This window comes from Pyxicephalus adspersus, chromosome 4 (genome assembly GCF_032062135.1).
Source record: "Pyxicephalus adspersus chromosome 4, UCB_Pads_2.0, whole genome shotgun sequence".
In the NCBI taxonomy this organism is placed as follows: domain Eukaryota; kingdom Metazoa; phylum Chordata; class Amphibia; order Anura; family Pyxicephalidae; genus Pyxicephalus; species Pyxicephalus adspersus.
In genome coordinates this window covers 52,946,275-52,963,215 of record NC_092861.1, presented here as the reverse complement: position 1 = coordinate 52,963,215, position 16,941 = coordinate 52,946,275, and the positions used below count along the sequence as shown (strand labels likewise).

The 16,941-nt window shown below is 36.0% G+C and overlaps 1 protein-coding gene across 1 annotated transcript in view; it reads left to right on the top strand.

Moving 5' to 3' along the window:
- The window catches only part of MCF2L2 (MCF.2 cell line derived transforming sequence-like 2), a gene marked incomplete in the record, with an annotated part of 134,440 nt that overhangs the window by 89,967 nt on the left and 27,532 nt on the right, over nucleotides 1-16,941 (top strand). The window contains 5 exon segments of the mRNA XM_072408165.1: nucleotides 4,114-4,180; nucleotides 7,929-8,044; nucleotides 11,881-11,950; nucleotides 14,675-14,767; nucleotides 16,180-16,272. Coding sequence (XP_072264266.1) covers nucleotides 4,114-4,180; nucleotides 7,929-8,044; nucleotides 11,881-11,950; nucleotides 14,675-14,767; nucleotides 16,180-16,272 — 439 coding nt within the window.

Genomic DNA, 16,941 nt, shown 5'->3' with positions numbered 1-16,941 from the left:
AACAGTAAACATGTAGCCCCCCTTGCTGTTTATATACTAGCACATATGTATTTCTGTGTGGGTGGGAATGCTTGGAGAGGAGTTCTTCTTCTTGTTACTGTAAAGGGTCTTCTTTACTCAGAATAGGGCACCAGCAGGGCGAGACACCCTATCCTGGAAATTCACTACCTCCATACCTTCTATCTACCCTCCCATAGTGGGAATGTAGGTAGTTTCCTCTAAAGCAATCACTACGGTATGTATAGAAAAGTCACTACGGTATGGACAAAAAAGGGTTCCAAATTACACACACAAGGGTAAAATTTATTTTATTGTCCTAATTTCAACTGTTATTTAAATTTCTAGGATCTAGTCATGGTCCAGCAATTATTCTACATTGTCTCCCCAGCATTGGCAGGTCAAAGGAAGAGGTAGAGTAGGTCCCATGCTCCTCACCGTTTGATCAATGAGGTATTTCCTGCACCAGCTATGGTTTTAAATGTCTGAACTAATAAGTATGGGCAGTGTCATGAGGAACCCCTTGTATAAATGTCTCTGAGCACCTAAAGCTTCACTACAGAAAACCTAACCTAAAATGGGGCCAAAATTCCTGATAAGTATCTGTACACCTAAACCAAAAGGAAAAATGTTTAATTCAAATATTGATTAAAGTATGCCATATACACATAGAGAGACGGCAGAGCAGGGTGGATTTACTAAAGGAGTTTAGGCTGTTCACTTACCAAAATTAATTATTAATAATTATTATTATTAATTTATTTAGGGCTCTGTTTATAAAACAGAGTCAGACATTTCTTTAAGGGAATCTTCCAGGTCCATGTGTTTCAATGGCAGTAATTGATTCCCACCAGGGAATGTTTGAAGGAATGCAGGATTCACAGTTTTACAAATAGTCCTTAGTGTTGTGAATCAGGTGTTCTGCTAACTTTAGCCATCCATTCAAGAGCAAAAGTCATAGTTTTACATTTTCCTGAATTAGATATTTTGCAATGCAATGTAAAATCCTTTAATAATTACCTCAAATCCCATATCAAGTAGTTTCTGTGTCTTTATGTATTCCAATGGACCTTTTATGTAGTTAAAAATTAGACCTGTGTCAATCCTTTCCAATGATTTTTTTTGAACATCTGTCCCTCCCAAGGAGTGTCACAAAAATTTACAATGTTGACAACAACTAGAATCATATTTGCATATACGTAATTATCTACTCGAATCTTAAACATATATATATATATATATATATATATTTTTTTTTTTTTTAATATATATATATTTTTGTAAACATACATATTTTACTGTGAAAGTTGAGGTAAGCAAAAAAAAAAAAAAGATGAAGAAATATCCATGTCTGGGGATAAAACAATATGGCAACATCAATGTATATTTTAAAAGCAAAGCCAATACAACCAAATAGGCCACATCTTTTAAGTTATGTTAGCACCTCCATTTTTCCAGGCTATTGTAAGCATTTTTACAGCCTGCAAATCCTTCAAACTGCCTTGTAAAAATAGAATAAAATTAAAATGAATGGGTCTGTTTTTTGTGTTGGCGTAAAGGCAGGTTTAGCCTCTTCATTGCGTGACTTTACGTGGCTCTCCCCAGCTGGCACCTTGCTCTCTCTTCTATTTATTTCCCATGTGGCTTATGCAGGGAGATGCTACCAAGTGACAGCGTTTCTTGTAGTAAACGCTCCACAACCTCACTGCCAGTGTGAATTAGCCCTTGGGCATTCATGGGTGTTTTTAAAGCCTGAGCATAGCTCAATAGCCCTTGCTGAATAGCAAAACAAAAACAAAGAAAACCCAAGCTTTTCTAGGAACTTACAAAGCCAGAAAAATGCATTAAAATGCCTGCAGGGAAGTTTGCAAACAAAAGCAGTTTTGCCCGTAAAAGATCCCGGAAGTCTAGCTATGGATAGTAGGCATCCAGGAGCATTTAACTGACACAGTTTTTAGCAGCAGGTCCAAACATGACCTACCTTTGCCATTTACACAGAATATTTATGTCTGTTGTAAAACCACAGCCCAATATTATATAACGTTGCCTAGAGAAAGAAGATTGCTGCAAACACATTGCTTAAAACATTAATGCATTTAGTAGATATACTTCTTCTTTGTGGTGAGCAGTAGAAGATATTGCCGAATATCCTAAAATAAAAAAACAAACATAAGCCTTAATTAATTTACATTTTTATAATTAAATATCTTAACATTCATACATATCATAATATTTACTAAACATATTTATTCTATGCAAAGTGTCCCCTTCCATACCATATTCAGCACTCAAAACCATCTACCATTCTCCCCAGTTCCGGTCTTGCATACCTGAAGTTAAGTGAAGAAAGAGGTATGTGTCCTTGGGGGGAGGTGAGCTGTACTATCTATCATGAATAAATGTAAGAAAAAAAAGTTTTAGCTGGACATACACGGCTTTTATATTTAAATTTGTTTCCCATATTTTGATTTTTTATTTTATTTTCTTTCCTTATATATACTCCTATAACAAAAAGTATTTTTCAAGTATTTACTGTTAATATTTTATTTTATTATTACTATTACTTTAGAATGAATGAGTAAACCTGCTGGGAGACATACCCATGTGGAAAGGGGATTATGCACACAAAACTGTACAACTGTACAGATTTTAGATGGAAACTAAAAGTATGAATACTTTATCAATAGACAATTAAAGAAAATGAAAGAATGTCTGGAGAATTGTATTACTTCACAAAATTCTTTACAAGTGAGAGAAGAGAATTACATTGAATTACATCTAATCTGCATTTTCTTTTGTATTTTGATACAAATGTAATATCTTCCAAGTCCACGGGTTTCAATGGCTGTAATTGATTCCCACCAAGGAATGTCTGAGGGAATGTCAGATTCCCTGTTTATAAAAAAAGCCCTTTAAATCTGCTCACAGGAAGATTGCAGAGATAGCTATGGATGTAAATTAGGGAGAGCATGTATAGGTGTATGCATGACAAAAAATACAGAGATTCGGAAGATTAGACAACTGGAATGTCCACGGACAGGTTCAAATGTCAAATGTCAGAAAAGGACAACAATCAAAATGAAAATATACTTCTATTTCCTTAGATAATACTGATTCAATGGGTGTCGTTAGTGTATGCAAACATACATATTTGTGTATGTCTTATTTCCTTTCTAGGTAATGAAAGACCTTTTAAAGGTTGGACCAACAGATATCTAATGTATCAGGGCTGCTTTACTTTTCTTAACAAAAAAAAAAAACAGAATGAACCACAAAATGGTCATTCCTATCTATACTGATCACTGAAGCACAGCCATCAAAATTGTAGGTGCAGATTGTGAAAAGGTTGAAAAAATCCAATTTACACAATCCAACACACAAGTACAGTGAATATTGAAGAACTAAAGCTAATCAAAGCAACAACAAACAATGAGATGTAGATGAGGAGATAGAGATACAGACAGGTGAGGCAAGGAGGTAATTTACAAATGAGTCCAGACAATAAAACTTCAAATATTCTGGACAGCATTTTTGCTTTGTTATGTAGTACCAGTTCTTACAGAACAGAACCTACACAATCTACAAATCTATTATATATCTATTTATTATATCAATATATCTCCAGAATTTCTCTTGCTGTCTTTCTATAGGACTAACTACAAAGCAACATCTATTACCAGTAATTTTATTTGCTAGAAAAGCTTTGTTGAACTTGTTTGGTTTCATTGTGTTGATGGGGCTTAACTGTTCCTAAATCTTTTACTAAGATCTGCCAAGTGCCACGTCACAAAGTCAGGAGAGTTAGACTGCAGCAACAAGGTATAACTAAATCAGTGAGGGGCACAAAAACCCTTTTGCTGGGAAAAGCAGAAAGTTTGCACTTATAGTGGACCTTGCATGAATTTGGAAACCACTTTTATATTTCAACCTTGATATAAACATAATATAATATATATTTATATATATATATATATATATATATTCACACAGCAATGTCTGCAACAACGTATGGAGAATATGACAAAATCTGAACACATTAACAAAAAAATGTTAATTACATTTTTTTTTAATCCACAATTTGTTTTTCTAATAAAGTTTTTCTTCTTGTGTTTACAGCCATATAATTAATGAACTAATAGAAACAGAGCGTGTTTATGTTGAAGAGCTACAAAGTATACTAGAGGTAAGATCTGTTAATTCAACAAGATTACAATTGTCTCATTTAGTCTGCCAGCAGGGGCTTTCCTGTTTAATGTTTGCTTTAAAGAGAAACTATAGTGCACTTTTATTGGCACATATTTAAATTTTTCATTCAATCTTTTCTGAAATGTATCATGTGCATTGCCCTGTCACATCAAAGCAACAGGTTTACACATATCTTCCACCTCCCCAGCACCATATGCTTGCCCTCCCTTCTCTCTCCTGCAGTTCCATTCAATCATTTTCATTCAATCAGTTTGTGTTGTAGTAACACAACAGGGCTTTAGACTATTATGTGACAGTGTTGCTGCCTTTCCTAGTACTGTCATATGGCTTGAATCACAAGCTCCTCCATATACAAAAGTATTGGGTACTACCTTTGCGCCCAGCAGCTAAATTGAGTGCTGGAAAAGAACCAAATCAATAACAAGATAACACCAGACAGGGACAGTTACAATACGCTTTCTCCTGCAGCAAACCAGAGAAATAGCGTCTATGGTTAGAACTTTGTACATCTCTTTCATTTCACAAGAGAGGATGGAGTTGTAGGCAGTTGGTGTCTTTTGGAACCATACCAATATAGACAATGCAAATAGGAAGGCTTCCTATATGTTTTGCAGTTCCCATTAATGTAAGTTGAAAGGATGGGGCTACCTTGGCTTCTCCCATTTTTAAAAATCTTCAAGTTAACAATGGCAGTTTATATAATCTCTCGATAATAGACTTGTTTTAAGATGCCAATAGAGGATAAAGATCTGCAAGAAATCAAAGATTGGAAGTGCTGGGAGCTATGAAATACACAGTGCTTTCAAGTATGTAAAAACATGTGATTCCGTCCAGGTAACTGCACAGCTAATTGTCGTGGTGTTCTACATTGGGATATGTGAAATTGTTTCTTTTAACCTGGCTGGAGCAATTCTGAACATCTATACAGGCTTGTCTTCATTTTCTTTCAGGGCAGGGGTGTAGTGGGGCAGGCACGGGTGGGAACGCCATGCCCTCACGTTTTTTGGGAGTAGGCATGCGTTCCCCCCCCTCTGCAGGGTCAAGAGAAGGACCTCACCGGGGGGGAGGGGCACTGGCCTGAGCTGCGGACCAAGTCCTTCTGTACTAATCACAGGCTCTGGGCGGTGGGTGGGTTGTCTCTCTGAATACAGCCTGCCCATTCTCCCATCACAGGCTCAGACCTGGTATCATGATATCATTCTGGGGGAAGTGTCTATCCCTTTAACTGACACAGCAGGGGTGTAGAGGGGCGACTACACCCCTGTTCCAGGGGCTAGATATGTGTAGGCCAGAATGAGGTATTAAAGTGAACCTGCTGCTTTGCCCTTTATCAGAAAACACATGTTGTTTTTTTTCCACTTCCACTCATAGGAAGTTCTGTATGAAACTTGGCAGTCCTGTGCATCTTCTGGTGCCAGGAGCATTACAAGATGCCAGCTACTTGACTGTCATTTTCATTGTACTGGTTCTCAATGAACAAGCATTTGCACATTTTACAGTGGGTGCTACTGAACTGCTGACCCGACATTCCGATTTTTTATGGGTAAATCTATTTTTATTTGTATTTTAAAAGGTAAATTCCAACAGTACAGTAAACAGAAAGAACAATATGAGACTAGAGCATTTGTACATCTAATAAAAACCACAGTAAGAAACACATATGATATAAAACAATAATAGGTGGGCAAACAGGGTGTGGGGATACCACTATTTTTATATAATGGCTGCAGCGGTAGTATGTAGTGTCTCACCCAAAGAATATTGGTAACTACACAGAAACCTCACTGTCAGTATGAACATACCCTTACTCTATCTTATCTAAACCCACCCAACATATGGAATAACAATTTCAGATTTTATAAGTAGAGATTGCCAACACACATGACCTCTACTGAGTAGATGTGGCCAAAAAAGCTTTTGGGTTAAATGCAAGACATTTTGGGTAAACTCACTAATAGGACAGGAAACACACATTTGTCAAAAATGCTGTAAATTCTGACCTAAATCAATATCCTTGTTCCTAGTTCCTCCAAAGTTCCCTTTGGAGCAGGCGAAATGTTTTTGTATGATACTCAACTAAATGCTGTCAGGGTTGCAAGGAAGCTAAATCTGACATTAGTGACAGAAACAGACATTGTGGCTAATTACATAGCTCAGAGTGAGAGAAGAAAAAGGCACCAAAACATGCCAGTCAGCTGTGCTACAGTGCTCATGTGATAACAAGGGCAATGCTGATAGGAGGAGAGAATAGAGCAACAAAGAATTTAGCACTTAGTCTGCTGCTTCTTTCTTCACTGTCAATTTACTGTCCAGAGCAGGGACAAAACCCTATAATGACCGCTGCAGAGAAAATTCAAGTCTCCTGCTATAATGTGTAGCACGGCTGTGCAAAATATCAAAACTAGATTGCCAGGCAAATAAATCGTTGGGCATTCAGAACAGCTCCCATATATGTCCTACATCTATGAATTTAGATGTTTACCCAGCTCTGAAAAATCACATTTTTGTTTTGTAGTTTATGGAAGATTTGAAGTATACTGTCACTTTCACCTATGCAACATCTCAAAAATCCGCCCCTACCTGTCCCCTGAGACCACCAAACTCCTTGTACACGCTCTTATCATCTCTCGTCTGGACTACTGTAACATCCTTCTCTTTGGCATTCCACTAACCCGACTCTCTCCTCTACAATCTATTATGAATGCTGCAGCCAGACTCATCCACCCTTCCCTCCGCTCCTCTTCTGCTGCATCTCTTTGTAGTTCTCTCCATTGGCTTCCATTTCACCTTAGAATCAAATTTAAGCTCCTGTGCTTTGCCTTCAAATCCCTACACAGGTACTGTCCCACTTACATTTCTGACATGGTTAAAAAATACTCCCCCTGCCGCTCCCTCCGCTCCTCCAATGATCTACTAATGACTTCCTCACTCATAACCTCATCACACGCACGGTTACAAGACTTCTCTAGAGCTGCTCCAACTCTCTGGAATGGTCTTCCTCGTCCTATTCGGCTTGCTCCTACTTTCTGCTCATTTAAAAGAGCGCTCAAAACTCATTTTTTCAAACTTGGCTACCCATCTTCTTCTGTCTGCTAAACCCTCATTACTTCCCACCACTACATATCTCCCATCCTTTTGTGTGTGAAATTCCCCCACCTACTAGATTGTAAGCTCTTCGGGGCAGGGTCCTCTCCTCCTGTATCACTGTCTGTATTAGTCTGTCATTTGCAATCCCTATTTAATGTACAGCGCTGCGTAATATGTTGGCGCTATATAAATCCTGTTTAATAATAATAATAATAATAATACTGGTGATATATATCATTTTGGTTTAAATAATGGGGGCATTGGTTAGTTATTACAGTACTCTGCTGGTAAGAGATTTCTATTGTTGTATGATCTGTGGAAATTTATATATTCTATATATATTTGTAGTAACTTGCCATTTAAAAAGAAACCATTCTAATTTCTGTACTTCATGTATTTAAACTGAAAATGTTCAGTGCTAAGGATATTGTTATTACTGAGCCCTGATATACACAAAGGTGAGAAAGCGGAATAATGTATTTTTTTTACGTAGAGTTCTACTTTCAATGTTTAGTATGAAAAATAAATACTTATCCTTATTATATTATTGTAAAAATAATAAATATGTGTAAACTATAAATGTATGTGAATTACAATGATCAAGTTACGAGTTAATAAATGTCTATTTTGTAATGCAGGGTTATGCATCATCTTTGGACAATCCTGAAATGAATTCCTTGATCCCAGTGGTTTTACAAAATAGTAAAGATGTCCTTTTTGGAAATCTGCAAGAGATCTATGAATTTCACAAAAGGTATTCCAATTACTATCTTGTTCTCTCTTGCATCCAGTTAATTCATATTGGTTTGTTCTGTTCATTTTTTTTTCTATCATCAATATACTTTTGACTTTTGTACTGAATAATGGTGTATAATGGTGAATAATGATGTAATGGTAATGTGAATTAATTTGGCCTTTGGCATTTAGGTTTGAGAAGATGGAAATGGGTGAAACGAGTAAGATGTCATTTCAGTTATATGTCTTTTCCGTTTGTGGATTAGGCTGATGAGGATTCCTGCAACTCTCTTGTTAATGCTACAAACAGACGTGGATTGGAAGCCCACAAACCCACTTGGGTGTCTGGTCTTCCTGTCTGCAAGCTATATGTTTAAAGCTGATCTCTACAATTGATAATGGTTTGCAGGGAGATAAAAATTGATTCCTTTGAAAAATGAGTTTTCTTGTCATGAACTGTGTGCTCAATGTGCAGAAGTGCTGTTGAGTTTAAGCAGAGCTGGTTTAGGGGCAAATTGGGCAATTGCCCAGGGCCCCCACCTTTTCCAGGGCACCACCTAACAAAGTGGCATGGTGTGCAGGGAGCTGAGATGGTTCACATTTGGGGGCCCCAAATTATTTTTTGCAAGGGACCCATGTTGTCTAAAACCATCCATGACCTTAAGAACTGTAAAAGTGTATGTGCCAGCATTAGCTAAACCCAACAGTGAATCTGAAACTAGGGCCATCACTGACAGTTCCTGCCTCTGTGGTTAGTGTAGAAAGACATAAAGCACAGACTACTTCCTGAGATGCTACCAGGGAAAAGATCAAGCAGTAACTGCCTTTTAACAAGAAAAGATACACTTTTTGTTTGTCTAGTACCTCAAAGCATGTACATAAAGAATGACAATTTATTTTCTACATTTTTTGTTCATTACAGTAAACTGTACCGGTCCAGGGTTACTTTTTATTAGTTTATACATTTTTAAACTATTTTTTTAAATGAGTGTTATTATCCATAAATAGTTTTTTTTATTACACAAATTACCATGTAATTCTTGTGATTATGCTTTTTATGAGATTTTTTTCTTATGAACATGTACATCAGTAGACTTTCTTTTCACTGTAACGGAAGCTTCATACTTATCATTACAGAGCAAGGGTAGGGGGTAGGAAGTCACTATTCCGATTAATTTAGCTGTAGACCTTTCTTAATGCTTGATCTTTAGCTCTCCAAAGAGGAGGATTTTTACTGCAGACCTTTTTAAGCTAGCCAGATAGACATGAGTAAAGAGGCCTATAGCTCTATTTGTTGGTTGGAAATAGTAAATATGAAGCCTTAGCATGCAATATCTAAAATATTCTTTAATAAAAATAAATATATGTATTTAGATATTTATTTCTGTATTTAGTATTTATTTCTGAACATACTAAAGAAAATATATTCAAAACGATGTACATTTTCCACATACATTTTTCTTGAATCTGTAATTAAAATACAGATAGTTTCCCTGGCCATGCAAATCATGGAAAAGTGTTTTTTAGTGCATATTGTGTATGATTTTTATATTGGTGACTTGGATGCAGCAGGTTACTGGAATCACCTTGTGCAGAATATTGTGCAGCTATAAATTCATTTATGCTGGTAGTGTTAAAATGTTTACAATGTTACTATGTATACAAACGTGCTGTAACATGCTGATAACATTTCAACTCAATTATCTGTAGCTAGTCAACAGACATTGATTGTTGCCTTCTGTTACAATAGAACACCGTTTTTCTTGCTTAACCTGATGAGAGTGTTTCATTACAATGAATCTGCTCTGAAAAGCTGAACTGCATATTCACTCTTCAATTTAAATGCCAGATCCATATAATCTTTCCTAGTATCTATTCATTCTAATGCATTTTTTGCAAAGTTTCTGTTATTTTAAACAGACCATGATTAGTATGTACTATCATACTTTGTCCAGTAGCTAAACAGGTGGGCTTTTTACCTGCCAACATCTTTGAGAATCTGTTTAGTCACCTTTATGTTTCACACCAAAAGCACAGCTTTTGTCTTGTTTCTATAGTAAAATCCATCTTGCAACTGATATCAGTTTGAGACCAACATTCAGTATTTATATACAACTTGATGTGACCTGCTGCTGACCTCCCTATGGATTTAATTGTTTTTGATATAGACTTGTATGGTAAAAGAAGGTGTTCTAGTACAAACACTACAAAGTAAACTCAAATGCTGTTATCTCTGGAACTTTCTTCTTCATCCAATTAGGCTTGCTTCTATTTACTGCACATTTAAGAGTCTTTAAAACCCATGTTTTCAAACTCACCTACTTGTTTTCTTCTGTCCATTAAACCCCCACTACTTTCCCACCATTCCATATCCTCCCCCCTATTGTGTGCTATTTTCCCCCACCATTTAGATTGTAAGCTCATTTGGAGCGGGGTCCTCTCCTCCTCCTGTGTCATTGTGTACATCTGTCTGTCATTTGCATCCCTCATTTAATGTTCAATGCTGCATAATATGTTGGCACCTCATTATTACAGTATAATAATAATAATGATAATAATAATAATAACAGATGTATTTAAAATAGTGTGCATTTACATTTATGCACTTGAACATGCATTTTAATGCATGTCAAGCTATGTGTACATGTTAGCCATTGCTTCAAATGCTGCTGGTTCACATGTGTGCAATACTTTGATGTGCATTTTGTCCATTTTTGAAAGTGCAAAGTACAGTACAGGTGTGATGACAAACACATGGAAATGTGCACTAAGGTGCAGTTTAGCCTAAGTGATTGAATAAATAACTGCATTAATATGTTCTTATATACACCTTTAAAATGTTATGATCTAATTGCTTTGTACGTAGATTGACTATATTCATTTAAAACATCAGTCCTATGCTAAAATTAGAAAAATATGAAACACACAAATGTGATGACTTCACAGCAGTAAGCAGTATGTTTTTCAAATTTTAATTTTAATCTCACATACAGATCGGTTTAACTACTTGTTAGAAATCCCTTTGTTTGCAGCACATTGTTTTGAACAATAGGAGTGTAATTTGACACAGAAAAGTCCACAACAGGATCAGCCTACATGATAATAACCTGCAACTAGTTTCTACATTCATGCAGAAACAGCAAGCCCTTGTCAAGTCTAGAACCAAAACTACTCTCGGCAATCTCTTGGTACTAAGAACACATGTAGCAGTTATCAATATCACTGTCAGGACATAGAAAAGAAAAGAATGTATGACCAGTGGCAGAGGTAAACTGTGGATGCAGCTGCATACATAACTTTAAAGAGAAACTCCAGCTTAAAAAATATTACCTAGGATCATGTATGAGCAGAAGGACACTCTGTGTTTACAGTAATCTAGGACTAAGCAAGGCTCATGTCATTACATGTGTGCCACTCAGCCCTGCCAAATATATGTTCCCCTCCCCCACCTCCAGAAGAAGAGGTGGTGCTGGGGTTCCACTTTAAATTAAGTATATATTAGTTTTTGTATATTTTTCATTATTATCTTGAGAAACATACATACATTCATTTTGCATAGTGGGAAGGAGTTCAAGTTTCTCTTAGGTTTTAATTGATGTCCAGAGAAATTATAGGAAATATCAACACAACACATTTCTAGCAGAGTGAGGAAATGTTTGCACTTCTGACAAAGCTTTACTTGTCATGGTACTTTCCTGTCCTGGAAAGGTCAAAGACAAAAATAAAGATCTTACAGAAATTTTAACTTTGTCCAAAGCTGAAATAAAATACTATTGGCAGTCTCAAACCAAGCACGCAATCACTGATTTATAAGTATTTTACATCTTTTTTTTAACTGAATTTTTTTTTTTCCAGAACTTTTCTTAAGGAACTAGAAAAGTGTACTGAAGATACAGATTCACTTGGAAGATGTTTTTTGAAAAGGGTAAGATATTTGTTTGTTGGCTGGTGTTGGCTTAGCTAATGTGGAAATTTTTACAATAGAAAGGAACAAGAAAAGAGCTAAACAACCCATCCTGATGAAGTCAACTGGTTAGTAGATGAAACACGTCGGAATCACATAAGTCCTCTGTTAGGAGGCACCCTCTGGATTTACAATCCCCTGGATTTATCAGAGTGGTTTCTGTTAATCCCAGGCTGTCATTGGCTGCTGGGGCTTTATAGCCTCTCTGCTCCCTGTCAGATGTGCCTGTTAGAGCGTCTGCTGGGCTTACATGTGTTAGATTGATGTTTGAGTATTCTCTGTTACTGACCTGTGCCTGTTCCTGACTATCCGTTGAACTCTGCCTGGACTGAACTCTGCTTGTGACCCCGACTCTGGCCTTTCCCTTTGTACTTCGCTGGATGGACTGATTACCTGTGTTTATGACCTTGGCTTGTTTTTAGATTACCTGACATTCTGTACTCCCCAGGCTGAGCGGAGGCTGTATAGGCGCAAAGACTGCAGTGATAGATTGGGGGATTGGTGTCTGGGGAATACTGGTATTGACCCAGGCCTTACATCCTCAAGCATTGTTAGTGTTAGCAGTATGAGTGTTAGTGATGTTTAGTACTGTCTGTACTATTTTATTTGCAACAGATAATTGCAGTATCTGATGTTAATCATAATAAGGAATTCTAAGGTACACAGAAATCTCAGAGCACAAGAGTTCAAAGGAAGTATGAGGATCACGTGGGACGAAAGGGTCACTTTACAGCACAGAGGTAATAGACATGATAACAGGGGAACTTGGCACTTGTGCATTATTAAACCCCAAGTGACCGGGTTGCTGTGTTTATATTATGCACATCAATAAAAAGGCTTTCTTCTAACTTGTATTGGCACTGGCTCTCTCGAGGAAATAGCACGGATAGCCGTGACCCATGTGGGAAACCCATTGCCATATTAGTTATGAGTAGTTCTGTCAGTAGTTCAATAGAAATGTTTAATAGAGAGACACTTACACATGATTTAAGTTATACTAGGCCTGATGATCCAGCAAACATGGGTGATCATTTGCTATTAATTGGCATATTTTTTCAGCCGTGGACCAGATCCATTCCAGTATTGCATAGTACCTGAACCTACAGTACCTACAGTGACAGCATTTTTGATATGCAATTATTTGGTAGTGCTTCAGGTTTGTCTGAATAGACCTTGAACAAAATTCAACATAAATATAATTTGAAAACTAGTAGCAATTTATATTCTAACATTACATATATTAATATTGAAGGAAAGGAAAAGAACAAGAAAAGGACAAACCTCTGCTCACAGTGAATCCTTACAATTTATTCTGAAAACATTTGGCAACTAGTAAATATTACAGTAAACTAGTAAATATTACAGTAAACATATAATGTAATATTTAAACATATAATTATTATTTTCCTAAATATAGTAATCAGTAATATTAGAACTAAACCATTTCCTCATTGATGCCAGGATTTTGAACGACCCTAGCTTTATATAACCATATACAGTCTAACATCAGTCTATAGAGATATCCACCTCTTTTTTGGCATTAGAATGTAATCCAACCCAATAAACTTCAATTTTGACAGTTCCCTACTTGAAATCTATGTGATAAATGTGTTTGGATATATTTGCATTGCTTATGTGAACCACTTTTTAAAGTTCCTCTAACTATACAAGAGCTATTATTTCTGCTTGTGTACAATTCTTTTACAAATAGAGGAACTCAATGCAAATAAATCCACACTTCAATAATTCAACTTCCAAATGGGGAAATGCTTTTGCCAAAACAATCTGCAAATGTGTTTATAACAGTGGTCATTTACTTGCTGTTAAGAAATTTGTAAGGCCCTGGTCCTGCACTCACCAGTACTCAGTACTCACCAGACACCAGTCCCCCAAACTAACGCTGCACTCTTCACCTATAGCAGCACCTCGGGAGACTGGTTGCGTTTCCCAGCACATGGTTGCCCCCAATTCTTAGTGCTCAGGAAAAAGGTAAACAAGGGCTGTTGCTATTTCTTTATTCTCTTTGCTGCTGCAGATGACATTGCTGGGCAAAATAGTGTGTGTGTGATGCTGCGGTGGCGCACAGCACGGAATTGTCGTCCCAATAAGCATTTCCCAACAGTATTGATGTTTCTTAATAAGGAGTAAAACTGGTTATTATGTAGTAAAAAATAAAAACCTATGTAGAAGAATATATATTTATTTACATAATATCAATGATAAAGACTTAGGATCCTCAGTAGTCATTTACCTTGTCCTCATGGTTTTGATTTATTAAAAACAAAATTTATTTTGCTGTAATATACTCATATGCCAAAAACAGTTACAGGTCTTGATAGTCATTCAGAATGTAAAAAGATAAATAAACTCTACTCTACTCTACTCTTAGGAGAGACATTGAATTCAGGTCCAGTTAGAAGCACGTCCAAGGAGCACTTAACCAAAACTCAGACTTATGCCAGTGTTGTCAATAGAACAGATTTCCCCATTGTTTTTTTCTGTAAAAATGTTCCCATCCCTATTCCTAATATTGCCTTATCTTGGGTAACCTTCAAATTTGCTACAAATTTCAAATTTTGGATCATTAGTTGTTATTAAGTTTTAAACATGTGTTATATGATATATGTATGTAATTGCTGTAATATTCCAATGCATAGTAATTTGTAACTAATTTTTTTAATATAGAAGGAAGACCTTCAAATTTATGAAAAGTACTGCCAAAATAAACCAAGATCAGAAGCCCTGTGGAGGCAATGCGCTGAAAGCATTTTTTTCCAGGTAAGTAACCATTATGTATAAAATAAATATTGCATGAAAAAGTATATGGCATTTAAGCTAAACAAAATAATCTAATAATTTCATAAGTGAACATTTTATGAACTAATAATGTCTTACCTGTATAACAGAAATAAGTTTTGTTTGGGAATTTAGAACACAAATATATAACAAAGGCTGATATGCTGATGCAATGCAACAACAACAACAATTATTATGGAAATCTGCTTTAGGACTCAAAAACATAGCTGAAATGTGAATTCAACCAAAACATTTTTTTTTCAGCATTGTATAGAGTGTATTGAGGTTGAGTCATTATTATTAATATTATTATTATTATTATTAATAATATTAAACCATATTTTTTATAACGCCAACATATTGTTATAGCGCTGTACATTAAATAGGGTTGCACATGACAGACAGTGACACAGTAGGAGGAGAGGATGCTGCCCAGATGAGCTTACAATCTAAGCATCCGTGAGTTTTTTTTATTGTGGACTGTGTCCTCACTGGAGAAATATCCCATAAGGGAGATTTTCCTAGCCATGGGGTGAGAAAGTTTTGGAAATCATATTAACCAGACCACAGACAGCAATGAACACCCACACAGGTTTTAGTTCTTACCCACCTTCTCCAAAAAAGATTGTTTACAGTTCCAGTTTAATAGGTTAAATTAAGGTTTAAAGATCTATACAGAGCTGCTCTTAGAAACATCTTTCAACTAGTTTTATCTAAATTATCTAAATAATTTATCTAAAGGACAGTTTTGCCTAAGCTGCAATAAAATAATAAAGATAATATTATGTAACATTTTACTGGCATCTGTTAAAAACTTGGAAACTTAATTTATCTATGCTAGGGGAAGAATGGTGAAATTCAAAGCTAGTAAAGTAATGGGTACATTTGTTTTAGTTACAGAAGGCAAATACATAGATAAAGCCAGAAAAGCAGGTTGTTGGCTAAACCAAGTTAACTTATTTTATTAAATAGTAGGTCCAGAAGATGTAACAAATATATGTGGTTTAAAATATACATTGTAGGATTATACCTTGTTAATAAATGCAAAAAAGGATTTATGTATAAAAAGCTTATGGATAACATGTAACAAAGCCTTTCTTATGCTTTAATTGACAGTGCATAATCCTTCAAAGTATACTTTAAATCACATCACAGTGACTTTTCTGCTGTGACACCTGTATCCACAACAGTGGCTGTCCAGTAAAAGCGATCCTTCATGGATAAACACCAAGAACACAAGAAAAATGAGAGATACAGTCTTGAGATATTGAACAAAAAATTAAAAAAAAAGACTCATTTACAGCAACTTGAATTTGAATTCAAATTTACCATTTGCTCTATGAACTCCACCATCCACTGACTGGTTTCTGATTACATGTTGTTCTCATTTTTAGGAATGTCAACGGAAATTGGATCACAAACTTTCTTTGGATGCTTATCTCTTGAAACCGGTCCAAAGAATCACAAAGTATCAGCTACTTTTGAAGGTAAAATTTTATTGGTTTATTTAGGTACATAACGAAAATCCTTCCACACTTCCATACATTAGGCAAGGATTCGGGTGGCAAGGTACAAGTTTTCCAATCAATCTGTGGCTGCTTTATAAAAAAAATGAATTGCAGGTGCTGATTACCTGTTAACATCTTACATAACTGTTAACATCTTACACATATCCTCTGGAATAGCATTCAAAACTTTTTTTAAAGTTTTGGATGAGGTATATAAGAGATAGAACCTTCATCTCCTTCCCCAATAACCACTAATGTGGTGGGAGGCAATGGGTCTGATTTATTAAAGCTCTCCAAGACTGGAGAAGATAAACTTTCTTCAGTGAACCTGGGTGATTCAGCAAACCTTTATTAAATCAGGCCCAGTTAATCAGCAAGATTCTCCTGATGAATTGGTCAGTGTATATAGAATATTAACTGGTAGTTTGCAAAAAGATTACATTGTATATGCTCACTGTGTCTTAACTATTCCATTTCAATCTCAGTGTTGAAGTAGTCATTTTTGCAGACTCATGTGGAACTTATCCTCAGTAATCACAGCAAGACTTCATATTTTTTAGGATTATAGGCTTTAATTGTGACCAGACAGGCTTTTGGGCTTAAAGTCTAGAGTTCCAAATCTTTTTTTTCTTAAAAAAATGGGCAACC